This window comes from Scyliorhinus torazame, chromosome 12, assembly GCF_047496885.1.
Source record: "Scyliorhinus torazame isolate Kashiwa2021f chromosome 12, sScyTor2.1, whole genome shotgun sequence".
Lineage (NCBI taxonomy): Eukaryota > Metazoa > Chordata > Chondrichthyes > Carcharhiniformes > Scyliorhinidae > Scyliorhinus > Scyliorhinus torazame.
Window position 1 is genome coordinate 209,682,704 of NC_092718.1, and position 16,845 is coordinate 209,699,548.

The window sequence follows — 16,845 nt, forward strand, 5'->3', positions numbered from 1 at the left end:
CGCATTGTCTCTTCAATCGCCGCATTGCCATTCTGCTTTTCGCCGTACCCCTTCGTTCTCCTGGTCATTTAATCTCTCCTGGCTGCCACCCTATCACAACAACCCTTCTCGCGTGTCCCAGTCCAGACAACAGGTGGCCAACCCAAAATGTTCACTTAACATCTCTCTCCACTGGTGCAGCTGACAAATGCTCAGCATTCCAGAACCTTCTGTTTACGAATCAGATTTCCAGCATTCTCACCCCCCCCCCGCCCCCGTGTTTTTTAAACAGCAGATTAGTTGCCCCTGTCGAATGTTCAATCAGGACCCACTCAAAGTTAACGAGGGTAAAGCCATCAAGGGATTGTGGCGCAAAGTTGTTTAAATGGAGTCAGGTTGCTGATCGGCCAATGGTCGCGTGTCCACCGGGATCATCACACTCAGCATGAGCATCTTGAGTACTGCAATGGCTCTTGGGCTGTGACCTGCTGCCTTTGCTAGTATACGGCAGGTTTCAAGGGCTGAATGGCTTACTCCTGCTCCTAATATTGAGATACATTCTGGGTTATTCCGGAACATGGGAACTTGAGGTTCATGCTTAGAGTTGCTCTTCACAAGTTAAGTCAAGGGTGTCCAACCTATGACGCGAGTGAAACGAGCAGCCCCCGATTCTTGGTCCTTTAACCTAATAATAATAATAATCTTTATTATTGGTAGGCTTACATTAACACGGCAATGAGGTTACGGTGAAAATCCCCTCGTCGCCACATTCCGGCGCCTGTCCGGGCACACGGAGGGAGAATTCAGAACGTCCAATTCACCCAACAAGCGCGTCTTTCGGGACTTGTGGAGCGCCCGGAGGAAACTCACGCAGACGCGGGGAGAACGTGCGGACCCCGCGCAGACAGTGACCCAAGCCGGGCATCGGACCCGGGACCTTGGAGCTGTGAAGCAACAGTTCTCGCCACTGTGCTACCGTGCCGCTCAACTTGGTCCCCTTTTGCCTGGAATTTTCCGGCCCCATTCCTCCCAGCGGGATCCTCCAGTCCTGCCGATGGCAACCCCAACTCCCCCCCCCCCCCCCACCGCGGTGGGTTCCCCAAATGTGGAGGGATGCAGGGCATGCAAGACCCTGTAAACGTGGCGTGACTGAAGATCCCGACAGTGGCCTGTTGTCTGACAGGTAGGTAAACCCTAAATCAGAATCTGGCTGGTTCTCTTATCTGCAAATAGCTGCAAATCAATAGTAACAATGGGTTTAAATGTGCCTGTGGCTCTAAGGGTCTCATCACCTTGTCATAGAATTTACAGTGCAGAAGGAGGCCATTTGGCCCATCGAGTCTGCACCGGCTCTTGGAAAGAGCACCCTACCCAAGCCCACACCGCCACCCTATCCCCATAACCCAGTCACCCCACCCAACACTAAGGGCAATTTAGCATGGCCAATCCACCTAACCTGCACATCTTTGGACTGTGGGAGGAAACCGGAGCACCCGGAGGAAACCCACGCAGACACGGGGAGAACGTGCAGACTCCTCACAGACAGTGACCCAAGCCGGGAATCGAACCTGGGACCCTGGAGCTATGAAGCAATTGCGCTATCCACAATGCTACCGTGCTACCCACGTGGGCTTCAACACTCCATGAACAAAGTGGTTGGGTCCTAGAGGAAAATTCCCTTGCAACAAGATTGCTCACGTCGTTTAATTTCCCCCCCTCCTTTGACTGGAAAGAAATCCAACCCCTTTAGTGTGGAAGTCTTAGAAGCGGAAGACAGGGCCAAAATCCCCATGATTTACACACACACACAAACACACACACAAGAACACAAGGGCAGGCTGAAACCTGACATTTAATGAGTTTGTCTGTTGTTATACAGCTGCCAAGCCATCTCAATGCTGTCCAGGACAGGAAAAAGCTTATGTTTATAATTAAAGTCACTGGTTATAAATACTTGCAGAAGAATGCAAGCAGCAGGGTTGGCTTCACGCCATCCACAATCCTGACCTTGGGTTTGCTTTTACTAAAACCAGGCTGTTTTTTACCGCTACCCCGTTTCGCTTCCTATCTCTCTCTCTCCCTTTCGCACACCCGCTTATTAACTCAGTGGGGCTGCTGTGCAATAGGTTAGGCAAAGGGAGAACGCGTGACCTACAATGTCGATGGCTGCAAGCGTACGGGAAGACCAGCCTTAATGCTCTCCTCCAAGACACGCCCTGTCCCTACTTGCACGTGTATGGACTGTTCCTTGCCACCACTAGGTGTAAATCCTGCAACTCTCCCTATCCAACCACAGCAACATCTTCACACATGCATTGCAGCAGCTCAGGAAGGATGCTCACCTATACCTTCCCTATACCTTCTTTTTTTTTTAAATTTAGATTACCGCATTTTTCCAATGAAGGGGCAATTTAGCGTGGCCAATCCACCTGCCCTACGCGTCTTTGGGCTGTGGGGGGCAAACACGGGGAGAATGTGCAAACTCCACACGGACAGTGACCCAGGGCCGGGATCGAACTTGGGACCTCGGCGCCATGATGCAGCAGTGCTAACCACTGTGCTACCGGTCTGCAAGACCATTGTCCAACGGAGCGGGTTAAACAAAGAAACAAAGAAAACAGGAGCAGGAAGAGGCCATTCGGCCAATCGAGCCTGCTGCACCGTTCATTATCATGGCTGCCCCTCTACCGCAACACCATTCCCCCCGCTCTCTCTCCATAGCCCTTGACGCTTTTAGTGTCCACAAATCTCTTTCTTTCTTAAATACATTCAGTACTCAAGGGCACGTTTTCACAGAAATGAAGCAGAGTCCTGTTTCCTGCTGCTTGCAGTGCCGAGAATGGCCCCGCTGTCAAACGGGACCCTGCTTCAGTTTGGGGCCTAAGCGAGGAACGGTGCCAGGCTGGCAGTGTTAGGGTGCCTGGGTGGCATCGGCGGGGTGCCAGGGTACCATCCTGCCCAGAGCCCAACCACCCAGGCCCCCCCCCCCCCCCCCCGCCCCCCGCCTACCCCCGGGGAGTCTCAATTCCTTTTTAAAAATGGGCTTATTTACTTGTGATAAGTATTTGAGTGGGTGACCCGGAAAGTTCTACCTCCCGTGTTCGGACATTGTTGGCTTGCTGACCGAATCCGAACGTTGCCCGAGTGACGAAACCGTTCCACCCTGGCCTGAACTTAACGTTGGCTGACTTCCCGGGCTGCACAGTGGTTAGCATGGTTGCTTCACAGCGCCGGGGATCCGGGTTCGATTCCCGGCTCGGGTCACTGCCTGTGCGGAGTCTGCACGTTCTCCCCGTGTCTGCGTGGGTTTCCTCCGGGCGCTCCGGGTTTCCTCCCACAGTCCAAAGACGTGCTTGTTGGGTAATTTGGACATTCTGAATTCTCCCTCTGTGTACCCGAACAGGTGCCGGAGTGTGGCGACTAGGGGATTTTCACAGTAACTTCATTGCAGTGTTAATGTTAGCCGACTTGTGACACTAATATAGATTATTATTATTACAAGAGCGTGCTGCCATCCCCGTTGGAAGCCCTCACATGCGTGTCGTGGAAAGTGAGGAGGTGGCGGCTGACTCGGAAGGCTACGAGGTGACTGTCCCACGCCAGCACGTTATTCCCCATTTACTGCTCAACGTTTGGAATAATCCCTCGCATCCTGTCTCACTGAAGGAAGAAAATCTAATGGCCGCTGCACAGAGGAGTGAGGCAAATGCAGGAACCGCGATCAACGGTAATGTTCCAAAGAAGCCGAATGGATGGCGGGGGAACAACATCCCGGCTTTCGATGAGACACTTTACAGCAGTGCGGAGCGACCTGCCGCCAGGGGGTCACAGGCGGCCCAACTGGGATCTGAGTGCGGTGCACGAGACATTTTGTTGACCACGCCCAGGGTTCGCACATTCTGCTGGTTTCCATTCGCATGGCTTTTTTCCCCCCCCTTCCGGTGTGACTGAAGTGATTCACACCCAAACGCGAGGGCGAGTGAAGTGAGGTGTGTGCTGATTGCTCACGACATTGACCGTGAGGGCCGTGCTCCTTGTCCAACCGACTGTAAATTGTCATGTTGGGTACACTGGTCTAATACTGGCTGCAACTGGATGCAGCTTAGATCAGAAAGATACTCCAGACCTTGAAGTTAGTTCAATCAGGTTTATTGAACTAATAGCACAGTTAGCACAGTTCTCTGTGAGTTTGACTCTCTGCTAACTTCAGTGTGGTTACTCTGCCTGACTGAACCAGACTAGCCCTTAGCCACGTGGTGGGAGTGTGAGATTGTAACAACACCCTTTACTGACTCTCTAGATGTTCATCAATGGAAAGAGGCAGAGTGTGAGTGCCTCGGGTCTTTTATAGTCAGATCCCACCCGAGTGTCCTGCCTGCTTATTGGTCATGTCCTGTTCTCTGTGTCCATTAGCTACTTGTCTGCATATCATGACATAAATATTGATTTTGTTTTTATCATTTGAAGTTGGTGACAATTCTATTAAATGACTAAGCATTTTCTATAACTCGATCTGAAATATCAGGCGTGTGTTTCATAGAATTATCATAGAATTTACAGTGCAGAAGGAGGCCATTCAGCCCATCGAGTCTTCACCAGCTCTTGGAAAGAGCACCCTACCCAAGGTCAACACCTCCACTCTATCCCCATAACCTAGTAACCCCACCCAACACTAAAGCAATTTTGGACACTAAGGGCAATTTATCACGGCCAATCCACCTAACCTGCACATCTTTGGACTGTGGGAGGAAACCGGAGCACCCGGAGGAAACCCACGCAAACACGGGGAGGATGTGCAGACTCCGCACAGATAGTGACCCAAGCCGGAATCGAACCTGGGACCCTGGAGCTGTGAAGCAATTGTGCTAACCACTATGTTTACCATGTTGCTACCATGCTACTCTGCTACCGTATACATTAAAAAAAAAAATTTCTATTAGGATTTTCACAAAATATCAACAACAGAATGAAAAAAAACCCAATACAATTAAATACAGAATAAAGTAAAGCAACCCCCCTGCCCCCCGAATCATAAATAATAAATTAACACCCCGAATTAACACAAAGCAAACATAGCAAATATATACACCCCCTCAGATCCCCCAGGGTAAATAAACAGAAATAAAATAGAACACCCCCCCCGGGCTGCTGCTGCTGCTGACCAATGTCTATCGTTCTGCCAGGAAGTCCAAGAACAGTTGCCACCGCCTAAAGAACCCTTGTACCGATCCCTTAAGGCGAATTTCACACTCTCCAATTTAATGAACCCTGCCATATCGTTGATCCAGGATTCCACGCTTGGGGCCTCGCATCACTCCACTGAAGAAGAATCCTTTGCCGGGCTACCAGGGACGCAAAGGCCAGAATTCCGGCCTCTTTCGCCTCCTGCACTCCCGGCTCCCCTGCAACCCCAAATATTGCGAGCCCCCAGCCCGGTCTGACCCTGGATCCTACCACCCTCGACACCGTCCTCGCTACGCCCTTCCAGAATTCCTCCAGCGCTGGGCATGCCCAGAGCATATGGGTGTGGTTTGCTGGGCTCCCTGAGCACCTAACACACCTGTCCTCACCCCCAAAGAACCGGCTCATCCTTGTCCCGGTCATGTGTGTCCTGTGCAGCACCTTAAACTGTATGAGACTGAGTCTCGCGCACGAAGAGGAAAAATTCACCCTCCCTAGGGCATCTGCCCACGTCCCCTCTTCGATCTCCTCTCCCAACTCCTCCTCCCACTTACCTTTCACCTCCACCACCGAGGTCTCCTCCTCCTCATGCATCACCTGGTAAGTTTCCGAGATCTTCCCCACTCCCACCCACCCCCCCGAGAGCACCCTGTCCTGTACTGTGCATGGCAGCATTCGCGGGAATTCCACCACTTGCCACCTGGCAAACGCCCTTATGTGTAAATATCTGAAGGTGTTCCCTGGGGTAGCCCATACTTCCCCTCCAGTTCACCCAGGCTCGCGAACCTCCCGTCCACAAACAGGTCTCCCAACCTTCTTATCCCTGCCCGGTGCCACCCCGAAAACCCTCCATCTATTCTCCCTGGGACAAACCGGTGGTTCCCCCGTATTGGCGTCCACACCGAGGCCCCAACATCCCCCCTGTGCCGCCTCCACTGCCCCCAGATCTTGAGGGTAGCCGCCACTACCTGGCCTGTGGTATACCTCATTGGAGGGAGCGGCAGTGGCGCCGTTGCCAGCGCCTCCAGACTTGTACCCTCACAAGACGCCGTCTCCAGCCTCTTCCATGTAGCCCCCTCCCCCTCCATCACCCACTTGCGCACCATCGCCGCATTGGCAGCCCAGTAGTACCCACAGAGGTTGGGCAGCGCTAGCCACCCCCCATCCCTACTCCGCTCCAGGAACACCCTCACCCTCGGAGTCCCTCGCGCCCACACAAACCCCGTTATGCTCCTGTTGACCCGTCTAAAGAAGGCCTTCGGTATAAACATGGGGAGGCACTGGAACAGGAACAAAAACCTTGGGAGCACTGTCATCTTGACTGACAGCACCCTACCCGCCAGGGACAGCGGCAACGCGTCCCACCTCTTAAACTCCTCCTCCATTTGCTTCACCAGTCTCGTGAAATTAAGTCTATGCAGGGCCCTCCAGCTCCTGGCCACCTGGATCCCCAAGTACCTGAAGCTCCTCTCCGCCCTTTTTAGTGGGAGCTCGCCAATCCCCCTCTCCTGGCCCCCTGGGTGGACCACGAACAACTCACTCTTCCCCATGTTGAGCTTGTACCCTGAGAAATCCCCGAACTCCCTGAGGATCCTCATTACCTCTGGCATTCCCCCCACCAGGTCCGCCACATATAGCAGCAAGTCATCTGCATAGAGCGACACCCTATGCTCCTCCCCGCCCCGCACCAACCCCCTCCAGTTCCTCGACTCCCTCAGTGCCATAGCCAGGGGTTCAATCGCCAGTGCGAAGAGCAGGGGGGACAGGGGACACCCCTGCCTCGTCCCCCGATGCAACCAAAAGTATTCAGACCTCCTCTTATTCATGGCCACACTCGCCATCGGGACCTCGTACAACAACCTAACCCACCTGACAAACCCCTCCCCAAACCCGAACCTCTTCAGCCCCTCCCACAAGTACCCCCACTCTACCCTATCGAAGGCCTTTTCAGCGTCCATCGCCACCACTATCTCCGCCTCCCCCACCCTTGCCGGCATCATAATAAGGTTCAGGAGCCTCCGCACATTGGTGTTCAACTGCCTCCCCTTCACGAATCCCGTCTGGTCTTCGTGGATCACCTGCGGCACACAATCCTCAATTCTCGTGGCTAAGACCTTCGCCAGCACCTTGGCATCGACATTTAACAACAAAATCGGCCCGTAAGACCCACACTGCAGGGGATCCTTGTCCCGCTTCAGGATCAAGGAGATCAGTGCCCAGGACATCGCCGGGGGCAAGGCCCCCCCCCCTCCCTTGCCTCATTGAAGGTCCTAACTAGCAACGAGCCCAACAGGTCCACATATTTCTTCTAGAATTCGACCGGGAAACCGTCCGGCCCCGGTGCCTTCCCCGCCTGCATGCTCCCTATCCCTTTGGCCAGCTCCTCCAGCCCAATCGGGGCCCCCAATCCCACTACCAGTCCCTCCTCCACCTTCGGAAACCTCACTTGGTCCAGAAAGCGGTCCACCCCTCCCTCCTCCCGTGGGGGCTCGGACCGATTCAATTCCTCATAAAAGTCCCTGAAGACCCCATTGATGTCAACCCCACTCCGTACCACACTCCCTCCCCTATCCTTAACTCCCCCGATCTCCCTAGCTGCGTCCCGCTTCCGAAGCTGATGCGCCAGCATCCGGCTTGCCTTTTCCCCATACTCATAAATCGTCCCCTGGGCCTTCCTCCACTGCACCTCCGCCTTCCTGGTGGTCAACAGGTCGAATTCGGCCTGGAGGCTACGCCTCTCCCTCAACAGTCCCTCCTCCGGCACCTCCGCATACCTCCTGTCTACCCTCACCATCTCCCCCACCAGCCTCTCCCTCTCCCTCTGCTCCCTCCTCTCCTTGTGGGCCCTAATGGAGATCAGCTCTCCCCTAACCACCACCTTCAGCGCCTCCCAGACCATCCCCACTCGGACCTCCCCGTTATCGTTGGCCTCCAGGTACCTCTCTATGCTTCCTCGGACCCGCTCACTCACCTCCTCGTCCACCAACAGCCCCATCTCCAAGCGCCACAACGGGCGCTGGTCCCTCTCCTCTCCCAGCTCTAGGTCTACCCAATGCGGGTCGTGATCCGAAATGGCTATTGCCGAGTACTCGGTATCCTTTACTCTCGCTATCAGCGCCCTACTCATAATAAAGAAGTCAATCCGGGAATAAGCCTTATGAACATGTGAGAAGAATGAAAATTCCCTAGCCCTCGGCCTTGCAAATCTCCAAGGGTCCACCCCTCCCATCTGGTCCATAAACCCCCTCAGCACCTTAGCCGCCGCCGACTCCCTACCCGTCCTAGACCTGGAGCGATCCAGTGCCGGATCCAACACCGTGTCAAAGTCCCCCCCCCATTATCAGGCCCCCCACTTCCAAGTCCGGGATCCGACCCAACATGCACCGCATAAAACCCGCATCGTCCCAGTTCGGGACGTTGACCAGCACCACCCTCTCCCCTTGCAGCTTACCACTTACCATTACGTACCTGCCGCCATTGTCTGTCACAATGCTCGACGCCTCGAACGACACCCTCTTTCCCACCAAGATCGCCACCCCCCGATTTTTGGCATCCAGCCCCGAATAAAATACCTGACCTACCCACCCCTTCCTCAATCTTACCTGGTCTGCCACCTTCAGGTGTGTCTCCTGGAGCATGACCACATCCGCCTTCAGCCCCTTCAGGTGCGTGAACACCCGGGCCCACTTGACCGGCTCGTTCAGTCCCCTTACATTCAAGGTTATCAGCCGGATCGGGGGGCTACCCGCCTCCCCTCACCCGCCGACTAGCCATAACCACTCCTCGGCTAGGACGCACCCGCACCCCACGCCCGTCCCGTTCCCCATGGTGGCAGAGCCTCGTCCCAACCCCCTCTACTCGCTCGAGCTCCCCCTTGACCATAGCAGCAGCAACCCCCCCCCCCCCCCACCCCCCCTCTCCCCCCCGCCCCTCCCCCCGGCTAGGATCCCTCCTAGCTGTTTTACTTCCCCCATTGCACTCCCGCAAGTCAGCTGACTCCTGCTGACCCCGGCTATTCCCACCTCTCCTTCGACTCCTCCCATTGTGGAGACATACCCTCCTCCTCCTCCATTACCCATCCACAGGCTCTCCGCCTCCCCCTTCCATCCCAAGCGTGGGAAACAACCCTCGCTTCCCCACCCTGGCCCCGCCCCCTCCAGCCTTCAGCGCGGGAAAAAGCCTCCTTTTACAGGAAGGAGGTGAAGTTTGGCGTGACTGTGGGTCACCTACAAGGACCGGCACCATTATTTTGAGTCTCCAGAGGAGGCGTGGGCCTTTGTTCAGGCTGAGAAACTGGACACAAACTCCTGGTGCCGGTCCTTGTAGGTGACCCACAGTCGCGCCAAACTTCACCTCCTTCCTGTGCAGCACCACCTTCACTCAATTGTACCCGGCCCTCCTCTTCGCCACCTCCCCACTCCAGTCCTGGTATATTCGCCACCTCGGCCCCGCCACCTCTGTCGCCGCTCCTTTTACAGGCCCAGTCCACTCACCCCCGACTCGGGCCTCCCCCACCCCCCTACCGGCCATCCACCCCTACTCCATTTACTTACCCCCCCCTCCAAGAGCCCACCCGACAGACCCAACCAAAACAGTGCCCAACCCACCCTAACCACCCTCATCGAACCAAACAGAAATAAGAGCAAAGAACCCCCCCTCAAAGTGTAACACCCCAACAGCAATCCCCGGCCACCCATCCTGACCCTCAGTTTGTGTCCAGTTTCTCGGCCTGAACAAAGGCCCACGCCTCCTCTGGAGACTCAAAATAATGGTGCCGGTCCTTGTAGGTGACCCACAGTCACGCCAAACTTCACCTCCTTCCTGTGCAGCACCACCTTCGCTCAATTGTACCCGGCCCTCCTCTTCGCCACCTCCCCACTCCAGTCCTGGTATATTCGTACCTCCGCGTTCTCCCACCTGCTGCTCCTCTCTTTCTTGGCCCCCTGAGCACACACACCCGATCAGTGAACCGATGAAACCGCACCAGCACGGCCCGCGGCGGCTCGTTAGCCTTGGGCCACCTCGCCAGCACTCCATGGATCCCTTCCAGCTCCAGGGGCCCCTGGAAGGTCCCCGCTCCCATCATTGAGTTTAGCATGGTGACCACATAGGCCCCCATGTCCGACCCCTCCAGCCCCTCTGGGAGGCCCAGAATCCTCAAATTCTTCCGCCATGACCGATTCTCCATCTCCTCGAACCGTTCGTGCCATTTCTTGTGGAGCGCCTCGTGCGCCTCCACCTTTACCGCAAGGCCTAAGATCTCGTCCTCGTTGTCGGAGACCTTTTGTCGGGCCTCGCGGAACACCACCCCCTGGGCCGTCTGGGTCTCCAGCAGCTTGTCGATAGAAGCCTTCATCGGCTCGAGAAGGTCCGCTTTAATCTCCCTGAAGCAGCGCTGGATAACCTCCTGCCGCTCCTGCGCCCACTGCATCCCCGCTGCCTGGTCCCCGCCCGCCGCCATTTTGCTCTTCTTTCCTCGCACCTTGTTTGAGTTCACCACCACTTTTTTAGTCGCCCCGCTCCTGGTCCAAGCCATTCACTGTCGGGGAACTATTGCAATCTCCTTCCCACACCGGGAAACGTCGAAATAATTCCGCTGGGGGCTCTGAAAAGAGCCCCAAAGTCCGTTTTTAGCGGGAGCTGCCGAATGTGTGACTTAGCTCCGCATTGCCGCAAGCGGAAGTCATGCTACCGTATTGATGGGATCAGGGTTAGTGAACAAGCCCTAGCTTGCCCAACGCTGCTTCACAGGCTTCTGGACTCAACGTTGAGTTCACCAATTTCAAAACATAGGAACAGTAGTGGGCCATTCAGCCCATCGAGCGTGTCCCACCACTTAATGAGAACATGGCTGAAATGTGGCCTAATGTGACCAATATCCCTTACTATCTTTGCGCAACAGAAATCTATCGATCTCAGACTGATCTCGCTTCAACTGCTGTTTGTGGGAGAGAGTTCCAATCCTCGACCACCCTTTGAGTGAAGAAGTTCTTCCTAACATCTCTCCTGAACGGTCTGGCGCTAACGTTTAGACTATGCCCCCTAGTTTTAGAATCTCCAACCAGTGGAAATAGTTTCATCTTTATCTACCCTACCTGTCCCTGTTAATATCTTAAATGCTTCAATCAGATCGCCCCTTAACCTTCTAAGTTCCAACATAATCGCTGTCCCCATTTGTTTTGGAGATGGCAACTTTGGCGATGGTTCCGCTATTCTCTATTTACAACTCTTTTATTTCTTTATATCTCCCTCCGCCATTGGAATCAGTTTCTCTTTATTTACTCAGCCTACACCCGTCACGATTTTAAAAACCTCCATCAAACCTCCTCTTAGCCTTCTCTGCTCTAAGCTGCGTCTTTCCTGAGCGAGTGTGCTATGTGCAGAAAGGGACCGTAAAACAAAGTTATTTGCAGCCGCCAACGCGGAGTGTGTTGGCTAAAAATCAGGGGCGGGGATTCTCCAATAATGGGGCTATGTCCCCACACCCGCGAAAAAACTTACCTGGAGGGGGCAAGCAGGGCCCCGGAGTGCTCCTCGCAGCTCCGGCTGCCGATAGGGGGGCCCGCACTTGCAGTCGGGGGTCCGCGCGTGCGTACGGCCGCCCCGCGCGACATGGCGGACCCACACCGCAGACCGGCACCCAAAACATAGCCCCCACCCTCCCCAGATCGCGCATGCCCGCGGATCGGTAACCTGGCCATCCTGGAGGACCAACACTGGGGAAGAATCCCCCCGCCCCCCCCCCCCCCCCCCACCAGGGCGGCACTGGGCCAAGTCCGCAGCCGCCACGCCGAATTCCCGACGGGTGGGACCATGAGAGAACCACGGCGTCGGGAACTCGGCCAACTGCACTCGGTGAATCGCCGCGGGGGCCTCTTTCAATGGCCCCCGACCGGCGCCGCATCAACCGTGCACGATTTGCGGCGATTCACTGGGGACTGGAGAATCACGGGAGTGGCCTCGGACCCGATCTCGGGTTTGACGCCCACTCTCGTCCCCCGCGCCGTTCGCGATTCCGGCACGGAGGCTCGGAGAATCCCGCCCCAGAGTTTTACATTTTAGCGCAACAGCCTCCGCGTCAAAACAAACCAACAAACCCGACAGAGAACTTCAATCTTCCATAAAAACTGCTTCTGCCGCCTACTGAGCTTCTTCCAGGACTTTGCACAATGGAAGCGATTTGTACGATTGAGAATAGCAAGTTCAGCTGAAGAGAGAGAGAGAGAGAGAGAAGTGTCGCCAAAGTTTTGTGTCTTACACTCACCAGGACAAATTTCAAACAATCACAACGATTTACCTTCCAGGAGGCAAGGGTGCTGATTGGTTGGCTAGTCAAATCAGATTGGTCGAGGTGTTGCCATGGAGAAAGCACCAGGGAACTATAGCTGATGGTTTGACCATATTTCTTTTGTTTGCAGAGAACGGATCCCTGTGCATGAACGTGTGTCGCTTCGAGCAAGCTTAAATAAGCCACAGTACAAACTTGATTGATTGTTAGTGTAACTATCAACACACTGGGCAAGTTTACAAATCTTTAAATGCACCGCAGGGGCAATATGCCCAATTCTGGGTACCACACATCGTGAAGGGTGCAAAGGTTATCAGAGCGAATGCAGCAGAGGTTTACTTGAACGTTCCAGGGTTGAGGGAGTACAGCAATATGGATGGACACTGGGGTCGTCCTCCTTAGAGCTGAGAAAGCTAAGGGGAGATTTGATAGAGGCACCTGAATTCATGAAGAGCTAGATAAGAATCGATAAAGAGAACCTGTTTCCAATGGCTGAAGGCTCGATACCTGACGACATTGAACCAATGTGGCAGCTGCGGGCAGCGAGGTGGAGAAACGCGTCCATTTTCACCTCATCACAATCGTTCCAGATCGTTCTATACTCACAGCAACGACTAGATCCAAAAATAAGACATGCTGCTCGTTGTTACAATGATCTCCGTCTGTTCCAGCATTAAATTCAGAGGCAAAATTCTAACCTACTGCAGAACTTGGGCTTAAAGGACTTTGATGTGCCAGGTCATTTCATGGCCCAGCTGGCACAAACGTGGCGCTTGCTCAAGTAGCCGCTCTTCTCTGTGCTAGCCTGTGGCCAGTAAGAGTGGGCAAACAATTAGCGTTGGGAGTAGCAAGGGGTGAAAACGCAACTAAGCTCAATCCTGTTCTCACTTGAAGTCCAAATGTACAGAGTCCAGAGCTGAGAACTGGGCAGTAATCAGGACAAAACCTCTTGACCCACAACAGCTGCCTACGTTCACCTCTGTAACACTGCCAATTGCTCATGGCTACTTTTGTTACCTCTTGATTCGACCATTCCAACAGTCCCTTGGATGGTGTCCCATTTGCACCCTCCAGACATTTCAGTCCATCCAAAGAATCCTAACTCACGCTGAGTTCCATTCACCCATTATCCCCCCCCTGCTAGCTGCCCTAAGCTGGATCCCGAACTTGCAATACCTCAATTTTAAAATTCATCCCCTTTTCCTATTTCTGTAATCTCCTTCAGCCCTGCCATCCTCCAATTCCGGCTTCTTGCTCATCCTGGCACCGTTTACCCCATCGCTGGCCACCACACCATCAGCCATCTAAGCGCTGAAATTCCCTTTCCAAACCTCTCTGCTTCTCTATGCTCCTTTAAGTCATTGCTTGAAGCTACATCTTTGACCAAGGCCTCCTTGTCCGAGTGTCTCTGTCTTTAGCTTGGTGTCACTGTTTGGTTTGATCGGGAACCTTGGAACAGGAGAAAGCATGCAAACATACGAATTAGTTTCAGGAGGAGGCCGCTCGGCCCCTCAAACCTGCTCCGCCATTCAATATTACCCTGGCCGATCTGATTGTAATCTCAACCCTACATTCCCGCATGCCCCCGATAACCGTTCACGCCCTTGCTGATCAGGAATCTATCAACCTCTGCCTTCAAAAATATCTAACGACTCTGTTTCCACAATCCTTTGTGGAAGAGAGTTCCAAATGTCTACCACCCTTTGAGTGAAGAGTTGGTTACCTGGTTTGACTCCTGCGAGGTCTGGGTCTAACCCAGACCTTTGACGATGCGCCCAGTCTTCGATTCCCAAACCAGGAGAAATACTTTTTCCCCCTACGCCTCCCATTCCAGCTCTGAAATGGGAGCACCTCAGGATGATGCATTATGTTAAAAGCCGCTTCAATGCAAGTGGTACCAGTGAGTAAATTGGAGCACTCGAACCTTTAGCCTCTTTGAGATCGGCTGGTCAGCACAGATCAGGGTTCAACGTGCAATGATTTGGTGACGTTCGGGACAATCAGAGCTGATCTGAGCTGCCCAGAGTTGGGCAGTACCGTAGCATGGTGGATAGCACAATTGCTTCACAGCTCCAGGGTCCCAAGTTCGATTCCCGGCTTGGGTCACTGTCAGTGCGGAGTCTGCACATCCTCCCCGTGTGTGCGTGGGTTTCCTCCGGGTGCTCCGGTTTCCTCCCACAGTCCAAAGATGTGCAGGTTAGGTGGATTGGCCATGATAAATTGCCCTTAGTGTCAAAAATTGCCCTTAGTGTTGGGTGGGGTTATTGGGTTATGGGGATAGAGTGGAGGTGTTGACCTTGGGTAGGGTGCTCTTTCCAAGAGCCGGTGCAGACTCGATGGGCCGAATGGCCTCCTGCTGCACTGTAAATTCTATGATTCTATGATAAGGTTGGGTGTGAGTGGGGAAGTGAGGAGAAGGGGGGATTTTGAATTCTGAGACCAGGTTGGGGGACAGTGATGGTGCGCAACATCTTCCTGCCTGGAAGCTGATAGGGGGTTAAGCATCCAGGCGAATGTCACCAGTGCGGTGCGAGATGTGTTTTGTTACCCCAGCCCCGGGGTCAAAGAATCGGAACGTAACTGGAGGAGCTGCGCTGTCGAAGACCCCAAATGCAGGAATAATTAGTATACCTGTCAGCGCTGACGAAAACAATCTCAAATTTCGTCCCCATCTCTTTGATTTTTCGATACGTCTCCACGAGAACACGGGTGAGACTTCTGCAGGGGGGGCACTGTATTCAAAAGGAGAGAATTATTGCAGCAAAACAGCTGGGTTCTGCTACCCTCATCTACTGCCGATAATGCACACCCTTTTTCGCAACGTGCTAATCATTAAAAAAACTCCCCCTCTACTCCCCTCCCCCCCAGAACGCTATTAATACACGTCACTTATCCTCTTACTTTTGTGTGTGATGTTCCCACATCTGGTAAATGCGCTGTCTTTTCCTAGGGCCTTGTATTTTCAGAATTATAATAATTAGCCCCATTGGAGGACTAGCCTGATGGGGAGTTCTCAAGAGTTTCAGATACTGCTGGAACACATTCAAAGCCAAATTAAACCTTTTCCTCCCCAACCTGTCTCTCTCTCTCTCTAACTTACTTTCCAAAGGCACTGACTCTACCCTACCTTTCTTTAAAGAGGGCAATGAAAATGTTTTTGGCATTTAGGTGCACAGAAGTGGTATTGCAGGGATGTGAAGAGGTAAATGAGGGCAGTTCACCCTGGAGAATGGAACGATTGTTACTACATAGCCGCTTCTCCCATCTTACAATAATATAACCTTATCCAAAACGCTACTGCCCCTATCCTAACGGGGAGAACGTGCACCTCCAGGAGCTCCGGTTTCCTCCCACAAATCCCAAAAGAGGTGCTGTTAGCTGAATTGGACATTCTGAATTCTCCCTCTGTGTACCCGAACAGGCGCCGGAATGTGGCGACTAGGGGCTTTTCACAGTAACTTCATTGCAGTGTTAAGATAAGCCAACTTGTGACAATAATGAAGATTATTATTACATCAAGCTCCATTGAACCATTACTGCCCTGTGCTTATTAACCTACACTGGCACCCGATCTGGCAACCCCTCGATTTAAAAATTGTCATTCCTTTTTTCAGACCCATCCTTTATTAAAAAAAATTTTGATTACCCAATTTTTCTTTCTCCAAATAAGGGGCAATTTAGCGTGGCAAATCCACCTACCCTGCACATCTTTTGGTTGTGGGGGTGAAACCCACGCAGACACGGGGAGAATGTGCAAACTCCACACGGACAGTGACCCAGAGCCGGATTCAAACCCAGGCCCTCAGCGCCACAGTCCCAGTGCTAACCACTGCGCCACATGTCGCCCACAGACCCATCCTAACCCTAACCCTGCCTCATCTCTGAAATCTCCTTCAGCTCTACAACTGTCTCAGCTCTCTGCGCCCGCCATTGGTAGCGTCATTTTCAGTTGACGTCATCCAAATCTCTGGAATTCCTTTCCCAATCCTCTCTACCTCTCTCCTCCTTTGAGATTCGCCTCAATTTCATAGAATCATAGAATTTACAGTGCAGAAGGAGGCAATTCGGCCCATCGAGTCTGCACCGGCTCTTGGAAAGAGCACCCTACCCAAAGTCAACACCTCCACTCTATCCCCATAACCCAGTAACCCCACCCAACACTAAGGGCAATTTTGGACACTAAGGGCAATTTAGCACGGCCAAACCACCTAACCTGCACATCTTTGGACTGTGGGAGGAAACCGGAGCACCCGGAGGAAACCCACGCACACACGGGGAGGATGTGCAGACTCCACACAGACAGTGACCCAAGCCGGAATCAAACCTGGGACCCTGGAGCTGTGAAGCAATTGTGCTATCCACAATGCTACCGTGCTGCCTCTTTCAGTGAGGTTTCC

At 53.5% G+C, this 16,845-nt stretch overlaps 1 protein-coding gene across 3 annotated transcripts in view; it reads right to left on the minus strand.

The window, feature by feature from the left end:
* nxn (nucleoredoxin) overlaps nt 1–16,845 on the minus strand; it is a 267,836-nt gene that overhangs the window by 85,065 nt on the left and 165,926 nt on the right. For all 3 annotated transcript variants that reach the window (XM_072469839.1, XM_072469841.1, XM_072469840.1), the window contains exon 4: nt 15,080–15,180. In XM_072469839.1, coding sequence (XP_072325940.1) covers nt 15,080–15,180 — 101 coding nt within the window. The remainder of the gene's footprint in view (nt 1–15,079; nt 15,181–16,845) is intronic.